Source organism: Bufo gargarizans, chromosome 1 (genome assembly GCF_014858855.1).
Source record: "Bufo gargarizans isolate SCDJY-AF-19 chromosome 1, ASM1485885v1, whole genome shotgun sequence".
Taxonomy (NCBI): domain Eukaryota; kingdom Metazoa; phylum Chordata; class Amphibia; order Anura; family Bufonidae; genus Bufo; species Bufo gargarizans.
Window position 1 is genome coordinate 172,262,902 of NC_058080.1, and position 24,650 is coordinate 172,287,551.

Below are 24,650 nucleotides of genomic sequence, written 5' to 3' on the forward strand. Positions count from 1 at the left end.
ATGATCTGCTATTATTATTATTGTTATTTACATACCTATATATATATATATTCTTTTTCGTTATGTTTTATCCTTATGTATTATCCCCTGATACCATCACTTCACATACTACTGTTTCTTTTAGACTTGATAAAGGAGTATTTTTACTCCGAAACGCGTTGTCACCTGAACAAATAAATATTTCTAAAAAGACGACATTCGCTATTGTGGTTTTGCGCCAAAAGGTATCACAGTGTGTACAAGCTAGTACACAGCCCTTTTACAGCATTTTTCCTATCGTGTAAATGCACGATCACTACTGCCAGATTACAGGGTGGCCATAACCATGGAAACAAGCAGCGTATCTGATAGAAAAAATTAATCCAGCCAGCAAAGGAGGCAATATGGACAATCACAATACATTAGTAAATGCCTCATATTAACTTTCTGTACATGATAAATGCCATTCGCTAAAGTGAGACAATCCCTTTAAGCCATGTCCCCTTTCCAAGTCATGTACCATGATGGAGAAGACGTAAAAAGGGTAGAAGCATCTAAGACTACTTTCACACTGGCGTTTCGTTTGTGAGATCCGTTCAGGGCTCTCACAAGCGGTCCAAAACGGATTAGTTTTGCCCTAATACATTCTTAATGGATAAGGATCCGCTCAGAAAGCATCAGTTTGCCTCCGTTCCATCTCTGCTTGCAGCGTTTTGGTGTCCGTCTGATAATACTGAGCCAAACTGATCCGTCCTGACACACAATGTAAGTCAATGGGGACGGATCCGTTTTCTATGACACAATCTGGCACAATAGAAAATGGATCCGTCCTCCATTGACTTTCAATGGTGTTCAAGACGGATCCGTCTTGGCTATGTTATAGATAATACAAACTGATCCGTTCTGAACGGATGCAGACGGTTGTATTATCTGAACGGATCCGTCTGTGCAGATCCATGACGGATCCGCACCAAACGAGTGTGAAAGTAGCCTAAAAGACTTGTTAGGATCCATTTACACGTTAGCAAAATGGGTCCGCATTTTGCGGACCCGTTCATTTTCAATGGGGCCGGAATGTGCTGTCCGCACTTCCATTCCGCAAAAAAATAGAACATGTCCTATTCTTGTCCGCAATTGCAGACAAGAAAAGGCATTTTCTATGAGAGTGCCGGCGGTGTGTGGTCCGCAAAATGCGGAACACACATTGCCGATGTCCGTGTTTTGTGGATCCGCAATTTGCGGATCCAAAAAACACATACGGATGTGTGAATGGACCCTTAAAGGGGTTATCCAACCCATAAAATTCCCCCCATATGCCCGGACCCCTGACACACAATGTACTTGCTCCCCGACACCCACATCGCTTCTGAAGCCCGCCCGGCCGCCACTGCATCTCCCACATCGCACAGATGAAAACATCCAGCGTTGTGGGGGTACAGCCAATAGTAGGCAGTGACAAGAACCAGCCTCCCTACCGTCACCCGCGATGCTAGGGAGGCTCGTGCCCCCCTCTGTATGTTTTCATCCGCGCGATCAGGAGATGCAGCGGCGGCCTTCGGAAATGACACGGGTGACGGGGAGCGAGGGAAGTACATTGTGTGTAAGGGGCCCGGACATATAGGGAGGCATTTCAGGCGTTGGATAACCCCTTCAAATGCAGAGAGGATCATGGAGACCATTTTCTGGAGCACATTGTGCCAAAAAACACGTGGTGATTGCCGTACCGGAAAAATAATACCCTCCCCCCAAAATATTGAATAAAGTGATCAAAAAGTCATACACGCTCCAAAAAAGTGATGGATCTGGGAAAGTAGGAAGTTAAATACAAAATACAGGGAAATTGTAAAATCCACGCACTTTATTCCATATATATATATATATATATATATATATATATATATATATATATATTTCTGATGAATCTCCTCACACTTGTGCATAACTGAAGGACTATCATTGTAATCAGTGAGAGCACGAGGGGCGGAGCCTCCAAGGTCTCACACGGGACCTGCCAACAGTATACAACTGTGTAGTGCTGACGTCATAGGCTCCGCCCACACGCAGGGACACGTGCTCCTTCCGTTACCGTGCGTCGTTACCTAGTAACCAACACGGCTTCTCCAGCTTTGCCCCGAGATAGGTACCAGACATTATCAAGTACCGGACAATTAGCCCATCAGACGTTAGTGATGACGGAGAGATAATCGTCGTGAAGCAGCAGCGGCCTCTGCATCAGGAGACATCTACCGGTAAGGTAACAGGTGGTAACCTCGCACACAATGTATTAGGTTTAGGACATCAGTCACACAGGTCACCGGCTGTAAGCTCTGATGTCATTCCGTCATATTAACATGGCGAATTATAACCGAGAAGATCGCAATGTCTGAATGCTAATGATAGTGTATGAGGTCTATGGGAAGTCAGAGCTGCTGGATCTCAGCACAGTCACATTCACTAGCATTTTAGGGACATGATATTACGATCTAAAGGGATAGGTGATATGTGTTTGATGGATGGGGGTCTGACCACTAGAACTTCCACTGATCATGAGAGCGGAGTCGTGTGGCCCCCTGTTGATGATGAGCACTGCTGCCACACTCAGATATTACAGGACTGTGAGGGCCTGTTCACACAGTGGTTTTTTCCCGTTAAATTGTGTGTTGGAAACACGCACCAAAAGTTCTCCGGGGGCCTTGTGCTTACTGCCGCCCATTCTTTTCAGCCGCTGAAGATTGCAGAGCGGCGGTTTAAATGTCCCTCCTCGTCTTCTCCTGGCTTTTACATCCACTCCTGTTCTGGGCGCAAAAGCTGCATCAAGAGCTGCATGTGTGATTTCAGCTGTTTAGGTTTGTCTGTCATTGAGTTTTTATTTTAGTTTTTTTTCTGGCCCGATGTTTAGTCTTACATCAGCGTTCAGCCTTTCCGTTCTGCTACTCCCTTGGGGCAGGAAAAACGGAAAGGACGGATTCGGCACATAACTGAGCCGAACAGAGCCTACAGACCCCATAGACCCCCATAGACTATAATGGGGTCCGTTAAGTTTACACTCAGAAGATGATTTTGGAGCAGAGGCAAAAGTAGCGCATGCAGGACTTTTATCTCTGCTTCAAAGATCTTCCTCTGGGCGGAAACCTAACGGACCCCATATAGTCTATGGGGGTCCGTAGGCTCCGTTCGGCTTAGTTATGTGCCGAATCTGTCCATTCCGTTTTTCCTGCCCTTATACACTAGCGTTCGATCGGATCCGTTCTGAACGGATCCGATCATAATAATGCAGACGGAGGCTCCGTTCAGTACGGATCCGTCTGCATTATATTGGCATATAAAAGCTAAGTGTGAAAATAGCCTCGGACGGATCCGTCCAGACTTTCAATGTAAAGTCAATGGGGGACGGATCCGCTTGAAGATTGAGCCATATTGTGGCATCTTCAAACAGATCCGTCCCCATTAACTTACATTGTAAGTCTGGACGGATCTACACGCCTCCGCACGGCCAGGCGGACACCCGAACGCTGCAAGCAGCGTTCAGCTGTCCGCCTGTCCGTGCGGAGGCGAGCGGAGCGGAGGCTGAACGCCGCCAGACTGATGCAGTCTGAGCGGATCCGCATCCATTCAGACTGCATCAGGGCTGGACGGAAGCGTTCGGGTCCGCTCGTGAGCCCCTTCAAACGGAGCTCACGAGCGGACAGCCGAACGCTAGTGTGAAAGTAGCCTAAGGCTACTTTCACACTTGCGCTTGATCGGATCCGTTCTGAACGGATCCGATCATATTAATGCAGACGGAGGCTCCGTTCAGTACGGATCCGTCTGCATTAATAACTTTAAAAAAATTCGCAAGTGCGCAAGTAGCCTGCGCGGATCCGTTCAGACTTTCAATGTAAAGTCAATGGGGGACGGATCCGCTTGAAGATTGAGCCATATTGTGGCATCTTCAAGCGGATCCGTTCCCATTGACTTACATTGTAAGTCTGAACGGATCCGCATGCCTCCGCACGGCCAGGCGGACACCCGAACGCTGCAAGCAGCGTTCAGCTGTCCGCCTGTCCGTGCGGAGGCGAGCGGAGCGGAGGCTGAACGCCGCCAGACTGATGCAGTCTGAGCGGATCCGCATCCATTCAGACTGCATCAGGGCTGGACGGAGGCGTTCGGGTCCGCTCGTGAGCTCCTTCAAACGGAGCTCACGAGCGGACCAACGAACGCTAGTGTGAAAAGCAGCTTTAGTCTATATGAATATATAAATATATCTACAGGGGAATTTTATCTGAAGGGGAGTTTTTAACGGGAAACATCTGTTAGAAAGGGATATTTTTTAGGACGCTTGTCTGTTTTTCTTTTTCATTTCTGTTGTACTATACCACCGAAAATGATATGCAGAACAGATAGAACTCCTATATCGATAGGTAATCCATTATCAGTTTGCTGCTCGTGATGGGAAGATGTTATCAGTTAGTATAATAGTAGAGTAATAGAAGTAGGATAACAGTATGGCAGCAGTATGGTTCTTGTTTACAGAAGAGTGCTGTACTTATCAGCGTAATGTGTGATGCTCTGAGTCCTCATCCCCTTTCCATCTCTGGTCTGACTGAGAAAGTCAAGTGAGGCTGTTTGCTATGCTAAGGCTACTTTCACACTAGCGTCCGGCTGTCCGCTCGTGAGCTCCGTTTGAAGGAGCTCACGAGCGGACCCGAACGCCTCCGTCCAGCCCTGATGCAGTCTGAATGGAGCGGATCCGCTCAGACTGCATCAGTCTGGCGGCGTTCAGCCTCCGCTCCGCTCGCCTCCGCACGGACAGGCGGACAGCTGAACGCTGCTTGCAGCGTTCAGCTGTCCGCCTGGCCGTGCGGAGGCGAGCGGATCCGTTCAGACTTACAATGTAAGTCAATGGGAACGGATCCGCTTGAAGATGTCACCATATGGCTCAATCTTCAAGCGGATCCGTCCCCCATTGACTTTACATTGAAAGTCTGAACGGATCCGCTCAGGCTGCTTTCACACTTAGAATTTTTTCTAAGTTATTAATGCAGACGGATCCGTACTGAACGGAGCCTCCGTCTGCATTAATATGATCGGATCCGTTCAGAACGGATCCGATCGAACGCTAGTGTGAAAGTAGCCTAAGGCTAGGGCTACACGAGGACATGTGTTGCGCGACAATAATTCACACAATGGTAGTCTATGGTGCCGCACTGCGACACGCAACATACTGCGACGTGACAGTCGCCGAAAAATCCATCTTGAATGGGTTTTTTGCAACCGTCGTGTCGCAGTCGCAGCATGTCACAGTGCAACACCATAGACTTCCATTCTAAAAATTGTCGCGCGACATTGGTGCAACAAAATGTCACGCGACAAATGTCGTCGTGTAGATCTAGCCTAATAGTCTAAACTAAAGCCTCATGCAGACGTCCGTGGAACATGGTCTGTGAGATAACGGACTGGCATTGCAGGAGCGCACGGCGTCATTGATTGCTATGACACCATGCGCTTTGTGCCGCCGTAGTACAGTAATACTCTGGTATGATCTATACAGCTGTATACTGTACAGCAGCAGCGGCACGAAGCGCACAGCATTATATCAACCAATGACGCCGTGCGCTCCTGCAATGCCAGTCCGGTATCTCACAGACTGTGTTCAACGGATGTCTGCATGAGGCTTAAAGGGAACCTGTCACCCAAAAATCGCCTATTAAGCTGTTTACAGTACCTTATAGTGCTGTATACTCGTTTCTTGATGCACTTATTGTTCGTTTTCCCGCATGTCTGCTCATTCAGAAATCGATGTTATATTCAGCTGCTGCCCCGTGCTTCAAGTCAGGCTTGAAGTCACGGGGGCAGCGGCCTCGGCGTCTTACATGGCCCTCTCCCCGCCCCCTGCCTCTGTTACTGACAGCCGAACTCCGAATCCGGGACCGCGCTCAACGGCCGCATGCGCAGTAAAGGGCGGCAGGAGCGCGGTCCCGGCTGCCGCGCGTACTACGCGCCGTCTTACTTTCGCCGCACTGCGCATGCGCCCGACATCCTGTATCAAACGCGCCCGCGCCCGGCATCTGGGCGCGGGCGCGTTTGATACAGGATGTCGGGCGCATGCGCAGTGCGGCGAAAGTAAGACGGCGCGTAGTACGCGCGGCAGCCGGGACCGCGCTCCTGCCGCCCTTTACTGCGCATGCGGCCGTTGAGCGCGGTCCCGGATTCGGAGTTCGGCTGTCAGTAACAGAGGCAGGGGGCGGGGAGAGGGCCATGTAAGACGCCGAGGCCGCTGCCCCCGTGACTTCAAGCCTGACTTGAAGCACGGGGCAGCAGCTGAATATAACATCGATTTCTGAATGAGCAGACATGCGGGAAAACGAACAAAAAGTGCATCAAGAAACGAGTATACAGCACTATAAGGTACTGTAAACAGCTTAATAGGCGATTTTTGGGTGACAGGTTCCCTTTAAGGAGGAAGTTAAAAGGGTTCCTAAGATTTTTATACTGATGACCGATCCTCAGGATAGGTCATCACTTGTGATCGGTGGGACTCCGACACCCGGGACACCCACCGATCAGCTGTTTGAGAAGACACCAGCGCTCCTGTGAGCGCCGCGGCCTTCTCCCTGCTTACCAAGCACAGCGCCTTACATTGTATAGCAGCTGTGCTTGGTATCGCGCTCAGCCCCATTGACTTCTATGGGGCTGAACTGCTCCTAGGCCATGGGATGTGATGTCACTGCCCATGGGTAAACTGCAAGAAAGCCACGGCGCTGCTGCTAGAGCCACTGGGTCTTGGGTGTCGAACGCCGACAGATCAGATACCAATGACCTATCCAGAAGTTATTCTCTCCCATAGACTATAATGGGGGTGTTTGGAAGCAAATACGCACATAACTAGGACATGCTGTGGATTTCAAATACTGACAGAAATTAAAGGTGAAAAGCCCTATTGACATTAGCAGCAGATCTCAGTACACAAAATACTCGTCATATATACGGATTGCAGATATGCTTGTGTAAAAGAGGCCATAGTCTGTTTATATGTGATAAACACATTTGGATGGTACGATCCCTTAAAGGGAACCTGTCACCAGTTTAATGGTGTCCTAACTAAAGGCAACATAAATAAGTGACTGATTCTCTTAGCGAAATGCTGGGTCACTTTCTTTAATTGACCCCGTCAATCTGCCAACATCTTGTATTGAAAAGCTCCAGCTGATAATGGTGAGTCATGAATATTTATGAGCTCCTGACTCTCCCCGCCTGCCGGCTGCTGAATGACAGTTATTATCCATATGAATCAGCAGCAGGTGGGCAGGGGAGTGGCTATAGCTCTGAATTAAATATACCCTGGACTCAATGACATCACGCTGGACTCAAATCAGCTCATTAGCATGCAGCATCTTTGTGTGTATATTATGAGGTAACCATCTGTCACACCAGTAAGTGAATACATCTAAGGTACTTTTTAGTAGTTAATGATTGTATATAATTAGTTAGATTATAATCAAATATCCACATGACAGGTTCCCTTTAAGTCTGTTTTTCTTCAGTCTGTGTTGTAGTACTTTGCACCGAATGTATGAAGTGCTGCATGTTGTTTGATAAATCGGGTCCATCTTTAGACCTTATGCAAATCACTGTATTTTTGGTTCACATCCATTTCAAATTTTTTACAAATCTAATGTGGACCCATTCATTTCAGCGGGGGCCTAAAAAATTCATATGTCCATTCCGCTGTCCCACAAAAAAGATAGAACATGCACTATTCTTGTCCGTTTTGCAAACAAGAATAGGCATTTTTAATATAGGCTGGGACGTGCGGAAGGGAAAATGTGGGATGCACGCGGCCGGTATCTGTAGTTTGCGGACCTCATTACTGATACAATTTTGTGCATGGGGCCTTGTATAACACTGTTGTCAGGAAATGGCCCTCCAGCATTTGTATGCCACTCCCACTGGTGTAAAGGTATGGCTTTTTTGTGACTTAAAGGCTATGTACACCTTTGGAGTCCATTTTTTCATGATTGCATTTAGCTTATTTTGGGCTAAAAATCATATTTTTAATTGGCCTTTATTAAACATATTGAACTGTTCAGTCACAAAGGGTTAACTGTATTTCTAGCTGTGTGACTGGTACTTTCGCCTTGTGCTTGTCATCTAATAACTCTTATCTCTAAACTACTAAGAGGTCATAAATAGAGTTGAGCGAACACCTGGATGTTCGGGTTCGAGAAGTTCGGCCGAACATCCCGGAAATGTTCGGGTTCGGGATCCGAACCCGATCCGAACTTCGTCCCGAACCCGAACCCCATTGAAGTCAATGGGGACCCGAACTTTTCGGCACTAAAAAGGCTGTAAAACAGCCCAGGAAAGAGCTAGAGGGCTGCAAAAGGCAGCAACATGTAGGTAAATCCCCTGCAAACAAATGTGGATAGGGAAATTAATTAAAATAAAAATTAAATAAATAAAAATTAACCAAAATCAATTGGAGAGAGGTTCCATAGCAGAGAATCTGGCTTCCCGTCACCCACCACTGGAACAGTCCATTCTCAGATATTTAGGCCCCGGCACCCAGGCAGAGGAGAGAGGTCCCGTAACAGAGAATCTGTCTTCATGTCAGCAGAGAATTAGTCTGCATGTCATAGCAGAGAATGAGGCTTCACGTCAGCCACCACTGCAACAGTCCATTGGCATATATTTAGGCCCAGCACCCAGGCAGAGGAGAGAGGTCCCGTAACAGACAATCTGGCTTCATGTCAGCAGAGAATCAGTCTGCATGTCATAGCAGAGAATGAGGCTTCACGTCACCCACCACTGCAACAGTCCATTGGCATATATTTAGGCCTAGCACACAGGCAGAGCAGAGAGGTCCCGTAACAGACAATCTGGCTTCATGTCAGCAGAGAATCAGTCTGCATGTCATAGCAGAGAATGAGGCTTCACGTCACCCACCACTGCAACAGTCCATTGGCATATATTTAGGCCTAGCACACAGGCAGAGCAGAGAGGTCCCGTAACAGACAATCTGGCTTCATGACAGCAGAGAATCAGTCTGCATGTCATAGCAGAGAATGAGGCTTCACGTCACCCACCACTGCAACAGTCCATTGGCATATATTTAGGCCTAGCACACAGGCAGAGCAGAGAGGTCCCGTAACAGACAATCTGGCTTCATGACAGCAGAGAATCAGTCTGCATGTCATAGCAGAGAATGAGGCTTCACGTCACCCACCACTGCAACAGTCCATTGGCATATATTTAGGCCTAGCACACAGGCAGAGCAGAGAGGTCCCGTAACAGACAATCTGGCTTCATGTCAGCAGAGAATCAGTCTGCATGTCATAGCAGAGAATGAGGCTTCACGTCACCCACCACTGCAACAGTCCATTGGCATATATTTAGGCCTAGCACACAGGCAGAGCAGAGAGGTCCCGTAACAGACGATCTGGCTTCATGTCAGCAGAGAATCAGTCTGCATGTCATAGCAGAGAATCAGGCTTCACGTCAGCCACCACTGCAACAGTCCATGGTCATAAATTTAGGCCCAGCACCCAGGCAGAGGAGAGAGGTCCCGTAACAGACAATCTGGCTTCATGTCAGCAGAGAATTAGTCTGCATGTCATAGCAGAGAATCAGGCTTCATGTCAGCCACCACTGCAACAGTCCATTGGCATATATTTAGGCCTAGCACACAGGCAGAGGAGAGGTTCATTCAACTTTGGGTAGCATCGCAATATAATGGTAAAATGAAAATAAAAATAGGATTGAATGAGGAAGTGCCCTGGAGTCCAATAATATATGGTTATGGGGAGGTAGTTAATGTCTAATCTGGACAAGGGACGGACAGGTCCTGTGGGATCCATGCCTGGTTCATTTTTATGAACGTCAGCTTGTCCACATTGGCTGTAGACAGGCGGCTGCGTTTGTCTGTAATGACGCCCCCTGCCGTGCTGAATACACGTTCAGACAAAACGCTGGCTGCCGGGCAGGCCAGCACCTCCAAGGCATAAAAGGCTAGCTCTGGCCACGTGGACAATTTAGAGACCCAGAAGTTGAATGGGGCCGAACCATCAGTCAGTACGTGGAGGGGTGTGCACACGTACTGTTCCACCATGTTAGTGAAATGTTGCCTCCTGCTAACACGTTGCGTATCAGGTGGTGGTGCAGTTAGCTGTGGCGTGTTGACAAAAGTTTTCCACATCTCTGCCATGCTAACCCTGCCCTCAGAGGAGCTGGCCGTGACACAGCTGCCTTGGCGACCTCTTGCTCCTCCTCTGCCTTGGCCTTGGGCTTCCACTTGTTCCCCTGTGACATTTGGGAATGCTCTCAGTAGCGCGTCTACCAACGTGCGCTTGTACTCGCGCATCTTCCTATCACGCTCCAGTGCAGGAAGTAAGGTGGGCACATTGTCTTTGTAGCGTGGATCCAGCAGGGTGGCAACCCAGTAGTCCGCACAGGTTAAAATGTGGGCAACTCTGCTGTCGTTGCGCAGGCACTGCAGCATGTAGTCGCTCATGTGTGCCAGGCTGCCCAGGGGTAAGGACAAGCTGTCCTCTGTGGGAGGCGTATCGTCATCGTCCTGCCTTTCCCCCCAGCCACGCACCAGTGATGGACCCGAGCTGCGTTGGGTGCCACCCCGCTGTGACCATGCTTCATCCTCATCCTCCTCCACCTCCTCCTCATCCTCGTCCTCCTCGTCCTCCAGTAGTGGGCCCTGGCTGGCCACATTTGTACCTGGCCTCTGCTGTTGCAAAAAACCTCCCTCTGAGTCACTTCGAAGAGACTGGCCTGAAAGTGCTAAAAATGACCCCTCTTCCTCATCCTCCTCCTCCTCCTCCTGGGCCACCTCCTGTTCCATCATCGCCCTAAGTGTTTTCTCAAGGAGACATAGAAGTGGTATTGTAACGCTGATAACGGTGTCATCGCCACTGGCCATGTTGGTGGAGTACTCGAAACAGCGCAACAGGGCACACAGGTCTCGCATGGAGGCCCAGTCATTGGTGGTGAAGTGGTGCTGTTCTGTAGTGCGACTGACCCGTGCGTGCTGCAGCTGAAACTCCACTATGGCCTGCTGCTGCTCGCACAGTCTGTCCAGCATGTGCAAGGTGGAGTTCCACCTGGTGGGCACGTCGCATATGAGGCGGTGAGCGGGAAGGCCGAAGTTACGCTGTAGCGCAGACAGGCGAGCAGCGGCAGGATGTGAACGCCGGAAGCGCGAACAGACGGCCCGCACTTTATGCAGCAGCTCTGACATGTCGGGGTAGTTGTGAATGAACTTCTGCACCACCAAATTCAGCACATGCGCCAAGCAAGGGATGTGCGTCAAATTGGCTAGTCCCAGAGCTGCAACGAGATTTCGCCCATTATCACACACCACCAGGCCGGGCTTGAGGCTCACCGGCAGCAACCACTCGTCGGTCTGTTGTTCAATACCCCGCCACAACTCCTGTGCGGTGTGGGGCCTGTCCCCCAAACATATGAGTTTCAGAATGGCCTGCTGACGTTTACCCCGGGCTGTGCTGAAGTTGGTGGTGAAGGTGTGTGGCTGACTGGATGAGCAGGTGGAAGAAGAGGAGGAGGAAGCCGAGAAGGAGGAGGTGGCAACAGGAGGCAAAGAATGTTGCCCTGCGATCCTTGGCGGCGGCAGGACGTGCGCCAAACAGCTCTCCGCCTGGGGCCCAGCTGCCACTACATTTACCCAGTGTGCAGTTAGGGAGATATAGCGTCCCTGGCCGTGCTTACTGGTCCACGTATCTGTGGTTAGGTGGACCTTGCTACAGATGGCGTTGCGCAGTGCACACTTGATTTTATGGGATACTTGGTTGTGCAGGGAAGGCACGGCTCTCTTGGAGAAGTAGTGCCGGCTGGGAACAACATACTGTGGGACAGCAAGCGACATGAGCTGTTTGAAGCTGTCTGTGTCCACCAGCCTAAATGACAGCATTTCATAGGCCAGTAGTTTAGAAATGCTGGCATTCAGGGCCAGGGATCGAGGGTGGCTAGGTGGGAATTTACGCTTTCTATCAAATGTTTGTGAGATGGAGAGCTGAACGCTGGCGTGTGACATGGTTGAGACGCTTGGTGACGGAGGTGGTGGTGGTGGTGTTGGTGGTACATCCCCTGTTTGCTGGGCGGCAGGTGCCAACGTTCCTCCAGAGGCGGAGGAAGAGGCCGAGGCGGCAGCAGCAGAATAGGCCGAGGCGGCAGCAGCAGAAGAGGTAGCAGGGGGAGCCTGAGTGACTTCCTTGGTTTTAAGGTGTTTACTCCACTGCAGTTCATGCTTTGCATGCAGGTGCCTGGTCATGCAGGTTGTGCTCAGGTTCAGAACGTTAATGCCTCGCTTCAGGCTCTGATGGCACAGCGTGCAAACCACTCGGGTCTTGTCGTCAGCACATTGTTTGAAGAAGTGCCATGCCAGGGAACTCCTTGAAGCTGCCTTTGGGGTGCTCGGTCCCAGATGGCGGCGGTCAGTAGCAGGCGGAGTCTCTTGGCGGCGGGTGTTCTGCTTTTGCCCACTGCTCCCTCTTTTGCTACGCTGTTGGCTCGGTCTCACCACTGCCTCTTCCTCCGAACTGTGAAAGTCAGTGGCACGACCTTCATTCCATGTGGGGTCTAGGACCTCATCGTCCCCTGCATCGTCTTCCACCCAGTCTTGATCCCTGACCTCCTGTTCAGTCTGCACACTGCAGAAAGACGCAGCAGTTGGCACCTGTGTTTCGTCATCATCAGAGACATGCTGAGGTGGTATTCCCATGTCCTCATCATCAGGAAACATAAGTGGTTGTGCGTCAGTGCATTCTATGTCTTTCACCGCTGGGGAAGGGCTAGGTGGATGCCCTTGGGAAACCCTGCCAGCGGAGTCTTCAAACAGCATAAGAGACTGCTGCATAACTTGAGGCTGAGACAGTTTCCCTGGTATGCATGGGGGTGATGTGACAGACTGATGGGGTTGGTTTTCAGGCGCCATCTGTGCGCTTTCTGCAGAAGACTGGGTGGGAGATAATGTGAACGTGCTGGATCCACTGTCGGCCACCCAATTGACTAATGCCTGTACCTGCTCAGGCCTTACCATCCTTAGAACGGCATTGGGCCCCACCATATATCGCTGTAAATTCTGGCGGCTACTGGGACCTGAAGTAGTTGGTACACTAGGACGTGTGGATGTGGCAGAACGGCCACGTCCTCTCCCAGCACCAGAGGGTCCACTAACACCACCACGACCATGTCCACGTCCGCGTCCCTTACTAGATGTTTTTCTCATTGTTATGGTTCACCACAACAACAAATATATTATTTGGCCCAATGTATTGTATTCAAATTCAGCGGGATATAAATTTGAGGCCTAGTATTTAGGCGCTGGGTGACCGGTATGGATTTAGTGACAGAATTAGACTTGGAAATGCACAGAAGCGTGTGTGTGTGAAGTTATTCTGAATGACCCAATGTGCACCTTGAATATTATATACCCTTTTAGGGATAGATTTCAAATAGCTCTGATATAGCAGAAACCACTAAATTATGAAATTGCTAAATTGGGAATTGTACTTCAACCCAGAACAAAAAATGTGCTTTGACGGACACTAAATATCTTGCCCAGCAACAACAGTACAACGGTGGGTAACGAGAGATTTAGAGGGAATTAAATTTGAGGCCTAGTATTTAGGCGCTGGGTCACCGGTATGGATTTAGTGACAGAATTAGACTTGGAAATACACAGTAGCGGGTGTGTGTGAAGTTATTCTGAATGACCCTATGTGCACCTTCAATATTATATACCCTTTTAGGGATAGATTTCAAATAGCTCTGATATAGCAGAAACCACTAAATTATGAAATTGCTAAATTGGGAATTGTACTTCAACCCAGAACAAAAAATGTGCTTTGACGGACACTAAATATCTTGCCCAGCAACAACAGTACAGCGGTGGGTAACGAGAGATTTAGAGGGAATTAAATTTGAGGCCTAGTATTTAGGCGCTGGGTCACCGGTATGGATTTAGTGACAGAATTAGACTTGGAAATGCACAGAAGCGTGTGTGTGAAGTTATTCTGAATGACCCAATGTGCACCTTCAATATTATATACCCTTTTTGGGATAGATTTCAAATAGCTCTGATATAGCAGGAACCACTAAATTATGAAATTGCTAAATTGGGAATTGTACTTCAACCCAGAACAAAAAATGTGCTTTGACGGGCACTAAATAACTTTCCCAGCTACAACAGGACAACGGTAACGAGAGATTTAGAGGGATTTAAATTTGAGGCCTAGTATTTAGGCGCTGGGTGACAGGTATGGGTTTAGTGACAGAATTAGACTTGGAAATACACAGTAGCGGGTGTGTGTGAAGTTATTCTGAATGACCCTATGTGCACCTTCAATATTATATACCCTTTTAGGGATAGATTTCAAATAGCTCTGATATAGCAGAAACCACTAAATTATGAAATTGCTAAATTGGGAATTGTACTTCAACCCAGAACAAAAAATGTGCTTTGACGGACACTAAATATCTTGCCCAGCAACAACAGTACAGCGGTGGGTAACGAGAGATTTAGAGGGAATTAAATTTGAGGCCTAGTATTTAGGCGCTGGGTCACCGGTATGGATTTAGTGACAGAATTAGACTTGGAAATACACAGTAGCGGGTGTGTGTGAAGTTATTCTGAATGACCCTATGTGCACCTTCAATATTATATACCCTTTTTGGGATAGATTTCAAATAGCTCTGATATAGCAGGAACCACTAAATTATGAAATTGCTAAATTGGGAATTGTACTTCAACCCAGAACAAAAAATGTGCTTTGACGGGCACTAAATAACTTTCCCAGCTACAACAGGACAACGGTAACGAGAGATTTAGAGGGATTTAAATTTGAGGCCTAGTATTTAGGCGCTGGGTGACAGGTATGGGTTTAGTGACAGAATTAGACTTGGAAATACACAGTAGCGGGTGTGTGTGAAGTTATTCTGAATGACCCTATGTGCACCTTCAATATTATATACCCTTTTTGGGATAGATTTCAAATAGCTCTGATATAGCAGAAACCACTAAATTATGAAATTGCTAAATTGGGAATTGTACTTCAACCCAGAACAAAAAATGTGCTTTGACGGACACTAAATATCTTGCCCAGCAACAACAGTACACCGGTGGGTAACGAGAGATTTAGAGGGAATTAAATTTGAGGCCTAGTATTTAGGCGCTGGGTCACCGGTATGGATTTAGTGACAGAATTAGACTTGGAAATACACAGTAGCGGGTGTGTGTGAAGTTATTCTGAATGACCCTATGTGCACCTTCAATATTATATACCCTTTTTGGGATAGATTTCAAATAGCTCTGATATAGCAGGAACCACTAAATTATGAAATTGCTAAATTGGGAATTGTACTTCAACCCAGAACAAAAAATGTGCTTTGACGGGCACTAAATAACTTTCCCAGCTACAACAGGACAACGGTAACGAGAGATTTAGAGGGATTTAAATTTGAGGCCTAGTATTTAGGCGCTGGGTGACAGGTATGGGTTTAGTGACAGAATTAGACTTGGAAATACACAGTAGCGGGTGTGTGTGAAGTTATTCTGAATGACCCTATGTGCACCTTCAATATTATATACCCTTTTTGGGATAGATTTCAAATAGCTCTGATATAGCAGAAACCACTAAATTATGAAATTGCTAAATTGGGAATTGTACTTCAACCCAGAACAAAAAATGTGCTTTGACGGACACTAAATATCTTGCCCAGCAACAACAGTACAGCGGTGGGTAACGAGAGATTTAGAGGGAATTAAATTTGAGGCCTAGTATTTAGGCGCTGGGTCACCGGTATGGATTTAGTGACAGAATTAGACTTGGAAATACACAGTAGCGGGTGTGTGTGAAGTTACTCTGAATGACCCTATGTGCACCTTCAATATTATATACCCTTTTTGGGATAGATTTCAAAGAGCTCTGATATAGCAGGAACCACTAAATTATGAAATTGCTAAATTGGGAATTGTATTTCAACCCAGAACAAGAAATGTGCTTGAACGGACACTAAATAACTCGCCCAGCTACAGCACTAGGGACAGATTTAGCTGGATATAAATTTGAGGCCTAGTATTTAGGCGCTGGGTGACCGGTATGGATTTAGTGACAGAATTAGACTGGGATATGGCCAAAAAATGAACAGACTATTGCTGGTTAAATGCACTTGGTGTGACAGCTTCACCCTGATGTAGGCTTTAGCCAAAAAACAACCACACCATTGAGGGTTAAATGCACTTGGTGACAGGCGCAGCTTGCCCCTGATTTTGTATATGGCCAAAAAATGAACAGACTATTGCTGGTTAAATGCACTTGGTGTGACAGCTTCACCCTGATGTAGGCTTTAGCCAAAAAACAACCACACCATTGAGGGTTAAATGCACTTGGTGACAGGCGCAGCTTGCCCCTGATTTTGTATATGGCCAAAAAATGAACAGACTATTGCTGGTTAAATGCACTTGGTGTGACAGCTTCACCCTGATGTAGGCTTTAGCCAAAAAACAACCACACCATTGAGGGTTAAATGCACTTGGTGACAGGCGCAGCTTGCCCCTGATTTTGTATATGGCCAAAAAATGAACAGACTATTGCTGGTTAAATGCACTTGGTGTCACAGCTTCACCCTGATGTAGGCTTTAGCCAAAAAACAACCACACCATTGAGGGTTAAATGCACTTGGTCGCAGCTTGTGCTGGCGCACCACAAGACACAAAATGGCCGCCGATCACCCCAGAAAAATGAGACTGACAAACGGTCTGTGCAGCCTAAAAACAGTGAGCAATTGAGGATCAGCAGCTCAATGATCCACAGCTGCAGATCGATCAGTTAATCAAGTCCTTTGGAGGAGTTAATCTGCCTAATCTCGCCCTACTGTCGCAGCCGCAACCTCTCCCTACGCTAATCAGAGCAGAGTGACGGGCGGCGCTATGTGACTCCAGCTTAAATAGAGGCTGGGTCACATGGTGCTCTGGCCAATCACAGCCATGCCAATAGTAGGCATGGCTGTGATGGCCTCTTGGGGCAAGTAGTATGACGCTTGTTGATTGGCTGCTTTGCAGCCTTTCAAAAAGCGCCAAGAAAGCGTCACAAAAGCGCGAAGAAAGCGACGAACACCGAACCCGAACCCGGACTTTTACGAAAATGTCCGGGTTCGGGTCCGTGTCACGGACACCCCAAAATTCGGTACGAACCCGAACTATACAGTTCGAGTTCGCTCATCCCTAGTCATAAACACTTATTTAGGCCACATTGTTATCAGTAAGATAAGAACAGAGCTATAATGGGTGTTTATAATGTCAGAGAGCAGAGATAAGGAGCCCGTCAGCTGCTCAGATGACGGAAAAGACAAAGAATCCACAGGCAACTAGTAGAGCATCTCAGCTCCGTACAGAAAAAAGGATTCCATATTGTTAATAAAAACCAAATGAAAAAAAGATTTTTAGCTCCTTGTATACTGTTACAATGCATCCGCAAAAAAAACAGATGCCATATGGACGTCATCTGTATTTTTTGCAGACCTCAAAATACAAACGGTCATGTGAATGTAGCCTTAACCCCATTCACACGTCTGTGTCCGAACTCAAATCTGTGAAAGGGTGGTCAGTGATGCCTCCATGAAGATGTTCGTGATGGATCTGTGTTGGGTCCGTGTGTCCGTTTTTTGCTGTCTGTGTGTCATCGATGTTTCACAGACACTGTGCAGCTGAAAAATAATTTTCAAAGCATCTCTTCCTAAGGGCTCATGCACACGACCATAGGTGTCTCGTTGCCGTATTGCAGACCGCATTGACTTGAATGGGTCCCCAAATCCAGAGATGTGGAATGGTGCGGAACGGAAGCACGGAACGGAACTACACGGAAGCACTACGGAACTTGTTCTATCTTTTTGCGGAACGGACGGATCGCGGACCCCATTCAAGTGAATGGGTCTGCGATCCGCATGCGGCTGCCCCATGGTTGGTGCTCGTGCAGCACGGGCAACACGCGTTAGTGTGCAGGAGGCCTAAGGGCCGTTGTTTTGCGGTCTATTTTTCGCGTATTCGCTGTTCCGTATCAGAGTTTTTTTTTCTCTCTGATTTAAGTCCTCTTCCGTTCCGTTATTCCACAAAACATATCCTTATGGTTTCTGTATGCGATCCGTTTTTTGTGGATCGGAAACGGAAATAGTAACTTGTTAATCACCAAATACATGAGGAATATGGGTTGGGCATAGCATTTCTACAGCATGGATCCGCAAAATACGGATGACATACTGGTGACATATGGATACGGATGACATATGGCATGATGAATCTGTGAACACGGACAAAATAGAGCATGGATCCGTGCTAAAAACACGGAACATGTTAAAACAGTAATGTGTGAATACACACATTAAAATGAATGGGGACGCATGCTGTCCGCGGAGAACACGTATGGCACACGTACGTGGAACACTGACTAAATGAGACTTTAGGCCTCTTTCACACGAGAAAGATTTCCCTCCGAATGCAGTGCGTGACATGAACGCATTGCACGCGCACTGAATCCAGACCCATTCACTTCAATGGGTCTCTGCACATGAAGATAGTTTTTCACGCCTGTTCTATATTCTGCGCTTTTCACTCAGCCCTGGGCACATAGAAGTGAATGAGGCTTGGTGAAAACCAGAAAATGGAATCAATTATGGTGCAAATTTTTTATTTTATTTTGGCAAACAGATTGTCAAAACAGGCACAAAATTTATAAAAAGGAATGTACCTCTTAATATTCGGTGCATCTTACTTCTTATTTAAATTGTAGTCGGAAAAATCAGCTTTCATAAATGTCCCCCAGTGTCTCTGTGACACAAGGTTTCTGATTGCACATGGTTTTCCCTGTCCCAAATCCCGATCTGTGGAAAGGTCCCTTTTCGATCATGCTGTGGTCATTCTTGACTGAAGCGATTAAAGGGTTAAGTGACCGGGATCAGAGTTTCTTCCAGTCTAGACCGTAAAAGCAGAAGGCGACTGTTAGCATACAGGCGAGCAGCGGCTCCAGGGCAATGACGTATTGGCAGTCACTAAAGACTTATTAGGCTATTTAATATGCCTTAGGCTCCATTCACACGTCCGCAAATGGGTCCGCATCTGTTCTGAAATTTTGCGTAACGGGTGCGGACCTAGTCATTCTCTATGGGAACGTAATCGATGCAGAGAGCACACTATGTGATCTCCACATTTCCGGAACGCACTCCAATCTTCTGGTCCGCAGCTCCGGAAACAGCTTTCTGTTTAGGTTCCATTTTTTGCGTTCCGTATACAGTCCGTATACCGAACCATCCATTTCAATGGATCCGCAAAAAAAAAAAAAACAGAAGGTACTCCGTATGCCTTCCGTTTACGTATTTCCGTTCCATTCAAAGATAGAACATGTCCTATTATTGTCCGCATAACGGACAAGGATAGTACTGTTCTATCAGGGACCAGCTGTTCAGTTCCGCAAAAAACGGAATGCACACGGACATCATCCGTATTTTTTGCAGATCCGGTTTTTATGGACCGCAAAATACTAAAAAAGCTATACGGTCGTGTGCAAGAGGCCTTAGGCTGGGTTTTCATGGGACAGCCATGATCTGGAGGCTACAACCCTGCCCACCCATGGTCACCAGTGGGCGCACAAAATGGTAAGTTCACAAAGGTACTTCCTTTAGGCCCCTTTCACACGGGCGAGTTTTCCGTGCGGGTGCGATGCGTGCGGTGAACGTATTGCACCCGCACTGAATCCTGACCCATTCATTTCAATGGGGCTGTGCACATGAGCGGTGATTTTCACGCATCACTTGTGCGTTGAGTGAAAATCGCAGCATGCTCTATATTGTCCGATTTTCACGTGACGCAGGCCCCATAGAAGTGAATGGGAAGCGTGAAAATCGCATAGCATCCGCAAGCAAGTACGGATGCGGTGCGATTTTCACGCACGTTTGCTAGGAGACGATCGGGATGGAGACCCGATCATTATTATTTTCCCTTATAACATGGTTATAAGGGAAAATAATAGCATTCTGAATGCAGAATGCATAGTAAAACAGCGCTAGAGGGGTTAAAAAAAATAAAAACATTTTTTACTCACCTTAGTCCACTTGATCGCGAAGCCCGGCATCTCCTTGTGTCTCCTCTGCGCTGAACAGGACCTGGGGTGAGCTGCTGCATTAAATACCGGATAAGGACCTTTGATGACGTCACTCCGGTCATCACATGGCCTTTTACCATGGTGAATCACCATGGTAAAATATCATGTGACGTACCATGTGATGACCGGAGTGACGTCATCAAAGGTCCGTAACCGGTATAGCAGCTCACCCCAGGTCCTGTTCAGCGCAGAGGAGACACAAGGAGATGCCGGCTTTGCGATCAAGTGGACTAAGGTGAGTTAAATTATTTATTTATTTATTTTAACCCCTCCAGTGCTATTTTACTATGCATTCTGTATTCAGAATGCTATTATTTTCCCTTATAACCATGTTATAAGGGAAAATAATACAATCTTCAGAACATCAATCCCAAGCCCGAACTTCTGTGAAGAAGTTCGGGTTTGGGTACCAAACATGCGCGATTTTTCTCACGCGAGTGCAACGCATGACAATGTTTTGCACTCGCGCAGAAAAATCACGCATTTTCCCGCAACGCACCCGACTCTTATCCGGGCAAAAAAACTGACGCCCTTGTGAAAGAGGCCTTAAGGTTACTTTCACACTTGCATTTTTGCCTGATCCGGCAGGGATCAGCAAAAACGCTTCCTTTAGGCCTCATGCACACGACCGTTGTGTGCATCCGTGGCCGTTGTGCCGTTTTCCGTTTTTTTTCGCGGACCCATTGACTTTCAATGGGTCCGTGGAAAAATCGGAAAATGCACCGTTTTGCAGCCGAGGCCGTGATCCGTGTATCCTGTCCGTCCAAAAAATATGACCTGTCCTATTTTTTTGACGGACAACGGTTCACGGACCCATTCAAGTCAATGGGTCCGTGAAAGAACACGGATGCACACAAGATTGGCATCCGTGTCCGTGATCCGTGGCCGTAGGTTGCTTTCATACAGACGGATCCGAAGATCCGTCTGCATAAAAGCTTTTTCTGATCTAAGTTTTCACTTCGTGAAAACTCATTTCCGACAGTATATTCTAACACAGAAGCGTTCCCATGGTGATGGGGACGCTTCAGGTTAGAATACACTGCAAACTTGGTACAAGACTGCCCCCTGCTGCCTGGCACCACCCGATCTCTTACAGGGGGATATGATAGCACAATTAACCTCTTCAGGTGCGGCACCTAAAGGGGTTAATTGTACTATCATATTCTCCTGTAAGAGATCAGGGCTGCCAGGCAGCAGGGGGCAGACCCCCCCTCCCCAGTTTGAATATCGTTGGTGGCACAGTGTGTGCCCATCGCCCCCCCCCTTCCTCCCTCTATAGTTAAAAATCGTTGGTGGCACAGTGTGTGCCCATCGCCCCCCCCCCCTTCCTCCCTCTATAGTTAAAAATCGTTGGGGGCACAGTGTGTGCCCATGGCCCCCCCCCCCCTTCCTCCCTCTATAGTTAAAAATCGTTGGTGGCACAGTGTGTGCCCATCGCCCCCCCCCTTCCTCCCTCTATAGTTAAAAATCATACTTACCTGCTTGCTGCTGCGATGTCTGTGACCGGCCGGGAGCTCCTCCTACTGGTAAGTGACAGTTCTTTAGCAATGCACCGCACAGACCTTTCACTTACCAGTAGGTGGAGCTCCCGGCCGGTCACAGACATCGCAGCAGCAGGCAGGTAAGTATGAATCTTCTACAATTGTACTATTGCTAAGTAACCATGGCAACCAGGGATGCAGTAGCTTCCTGGTTGCCATGGTTACCGATCGGAGCCCCAGCGATTAAACTGGGACTCCGATCGGAACTCCGCTGCCACCAATGATGGGGGGGGGGGGGAGATGGAGGGGGTCGATGGGCACACACTGTGCCACCAACGATTTTTAACTATAGAGGGAGAAAGGGGGGGGGGCGATGGGCACACACTGTGCCACCAACGATTTTTAACTATAGAGGGAGGAAGGGGGGGGGCGATGGGCACACACTGTGCCACCAACGATTTTTAACTATAGAGGGAGGAAGGGGGGGGTGATGGGCACACACTGTGCCACCAACGATTTTTAACTATAGAGGGAGGAAGGGGGGGGCGATGGGCACACACTGTGCCACCAACGAATTTCAAACTGGGGAGGGGGGGTCTGCCCCCTGCTGCCTGGCAGCCCTGATCTCTTACAGGAGAATATGATAGTACAATTAACCCCTTTAGGTGCCCCACCTGAAGAGGTTAATTGTGTTATCATATCCCCCTGTAAGAGATCGGGTGGTGCCAGGCAGCAGGGGGCAGTCTTGTACCAAGTTTGCAGTGTATTCTAACCTGAAGCGTCCCCATCACCATGGGAACGCCTCTGTGTTAGAATATACTGTCGGAAATGAGTTTCACGAAGTAGCTCATATCCGACAGTATATTCTAACGTAGAGGCGTTCCCATGGTGATGGGGACGCTTCAAGTTATGTTCGGGTGTCCGCCTGGCCGTGCGGAGGCAAGTGGATCCGTCCAGACTTATAATGTAAGTCAATGGGGACGGATCCGTTTGAAGATGACACACTGTGGCTCAATTTTCAAACGGATCCGTCCCCATTGACTTGCATTGTAATTCAGGACGGATCCGTTTGGCTCCGCACGGCCAGGCGGACGCCAAAACGACTTTTTTTTCATGTCCGTGGATCCTCCAAAAATCAAGGAAGACCCACGGACGAAAAAACGGTCACGGATCACGGACCCACGGACCCCGTTTTTTCGGACCGTGAAAAAAAACTGTCGTGTGCATGAGGCCTTAGGCCTCCTGCACACGACCGTTGTGTGCACCCGTGGCCGTTGTGCCGTTTTCCGTTTTTTTTGCGGACCCATTGACTTTCAATGGGTCCGTGGAAAAATCGGAAACTGCACCGTTTGGCAGCCGCATCCGTGAGCCGTGTTTCCTGGCCGTGAAAAAAATATGACCTGTCCTATTTTTTTCACGGCCAACGGTTCACGGGCCCATTCAAGTCAATGGGTCCGTGAAAATCACGGATGCACACAAGATTGTCATCCGTGTCCGTGATCCGTGTCCGTTTTTTCCTATCATTTCAATGGCAAACTTGACTTAGATTTTTTTTTCATTTTTCATGTCCGTGGATCCTCCAAAAATCACGGAAGACCCACGGAAGAAAAAACGGGCACGGACCTACGGACCCCGTTTTTGCGGACCGTGTAAAAAAACGTTCGTGTGCAGGAGGCCTTACTGATAATACAACCGTCTGCATCCGTTATGAACGGATCCGCTTGTATTATCTTTAATATACCCAAGATGGATCTGTCATAAACTTAATTGAAAGTCAATAAGGACGGATCCGTTTTTTATTGTATGCTTGAATTGCACTGTGGGTCATGCCTGATCCGTTTTGCTTGGCATCCCATGATGTAAAGAAAACCGCAACTTGCTGCGGTTTGCTCTCCGATATGGGAACGGAATGTATTTTGGAGCATTCTGTTCTGTTCCGTTCACTTTTGTCCCCATTGACAATGACTGGGGACAAAACGGAAGCGCTTTCCTATGACTGATCTCAATACCGGAAAATGTAAACCCAAGTGTGAAATTAGCCTAAATGTTCACCAACGTTGACTGTCGCATGTGGGATGAGTTGCTTCTGCTGCCACCCTCTGGAAACCAAGTACAAAACCACATAATTTAAAAAATGCCACTAAAATCTTTTGTGTGAACCTGACCTTGAAGGGGTTGTCTCAACAAAAGATGGTGACCTGGCTGATCGCTGTAGGTCTGGTTGGCCACACATATCCACTGCATTATTTTTTTTTATATGGTGCCTATTTGAATAAGTCAGCAACCAGGTAATGTTTTGCTGGCCCAAGTCTGCCCCAGCTCAGGAAACAGAGTGGTGGTCTTCAGGAGAGGGTCCATAACATCCACATTCTCTAATATAGGACATGGACAGAGATTGTCTTCTTGGGTTGTTTCGCACCTAGCAAGCACCAATTCCCATGATGGCCCACAGCAGCTGGAGATATATGTGTGACTGCTGGATTCATTTATGATGCTTATAAATCCTGGATCTGTTGCTTTGTAGCCCTCACATTCCTTCATGGTGTTTTCTTGGTTTGCAGGTTACTTTATAGGAAGGGATTATGCACAGATGCGAAGCCACTCACCACTAAGAAACCTTTTGTCTACTTTAAAACATGGATGACGAAGACGAAAATCTCACCACCTTCCTCGCTTATACAAAGAGCCCTAAGACAACAAAAAGGACTTCCTTTCAGGTACTGTATTCATACTTCCTGACAAGTATTGTGGATACTCTACAGCAGGGATCAGCAACCTTCCACACTTCAGGTGTTCTGAAACTACAACTCCCAGAGTGCTCCACTCACTTCTGTGGGTGTCAGAAGAACAGCCGAGCCTGTTTGCACTCTGGGAGTTGCAGTTTCACAGCAGGTTGCTGATCCCTGCTCTATAGAGTCGGCCTTTTGTAAGGCTCATTTCACGCTAGCGTTAAAGAGCCTGTTCCCAGCCTGCCGGATCTCTTTAACGCTAGTGTGTGGAACTAGATCCCTGGAGCCGGACGTTGCCTGAA

General features: G+C 47.8%; 1 protein-coding gene across 1 annotated transcript in view; it reads left to right on the plus strand.

Annotated features, from left to right (window-relative positions):
- Positions 1–2,096: 2,096 nt before the first annotated feature.
- The window catches only part of MAP9 (microtubule associated protein 9), a 134,489-nt gene continuing 111,935 nt past the window's right edge, over positions 2,097–24,650 (plus strand). The window contains exons 1-2 of the mRNA XM_044299082.1: positions 2,097–2,228; positions 24,181–24,336. Coding sequence (XP_044155017.1) covers positions 24,256–24,336 — 81 coding nt within the window. The 5' untranslated portion in view covers positions 2,097–2,228; positions 24,181–24,255. The remainder of the gene's footprint in view (positions 2,229–24,180; positions 24,337–24,650) is intronic.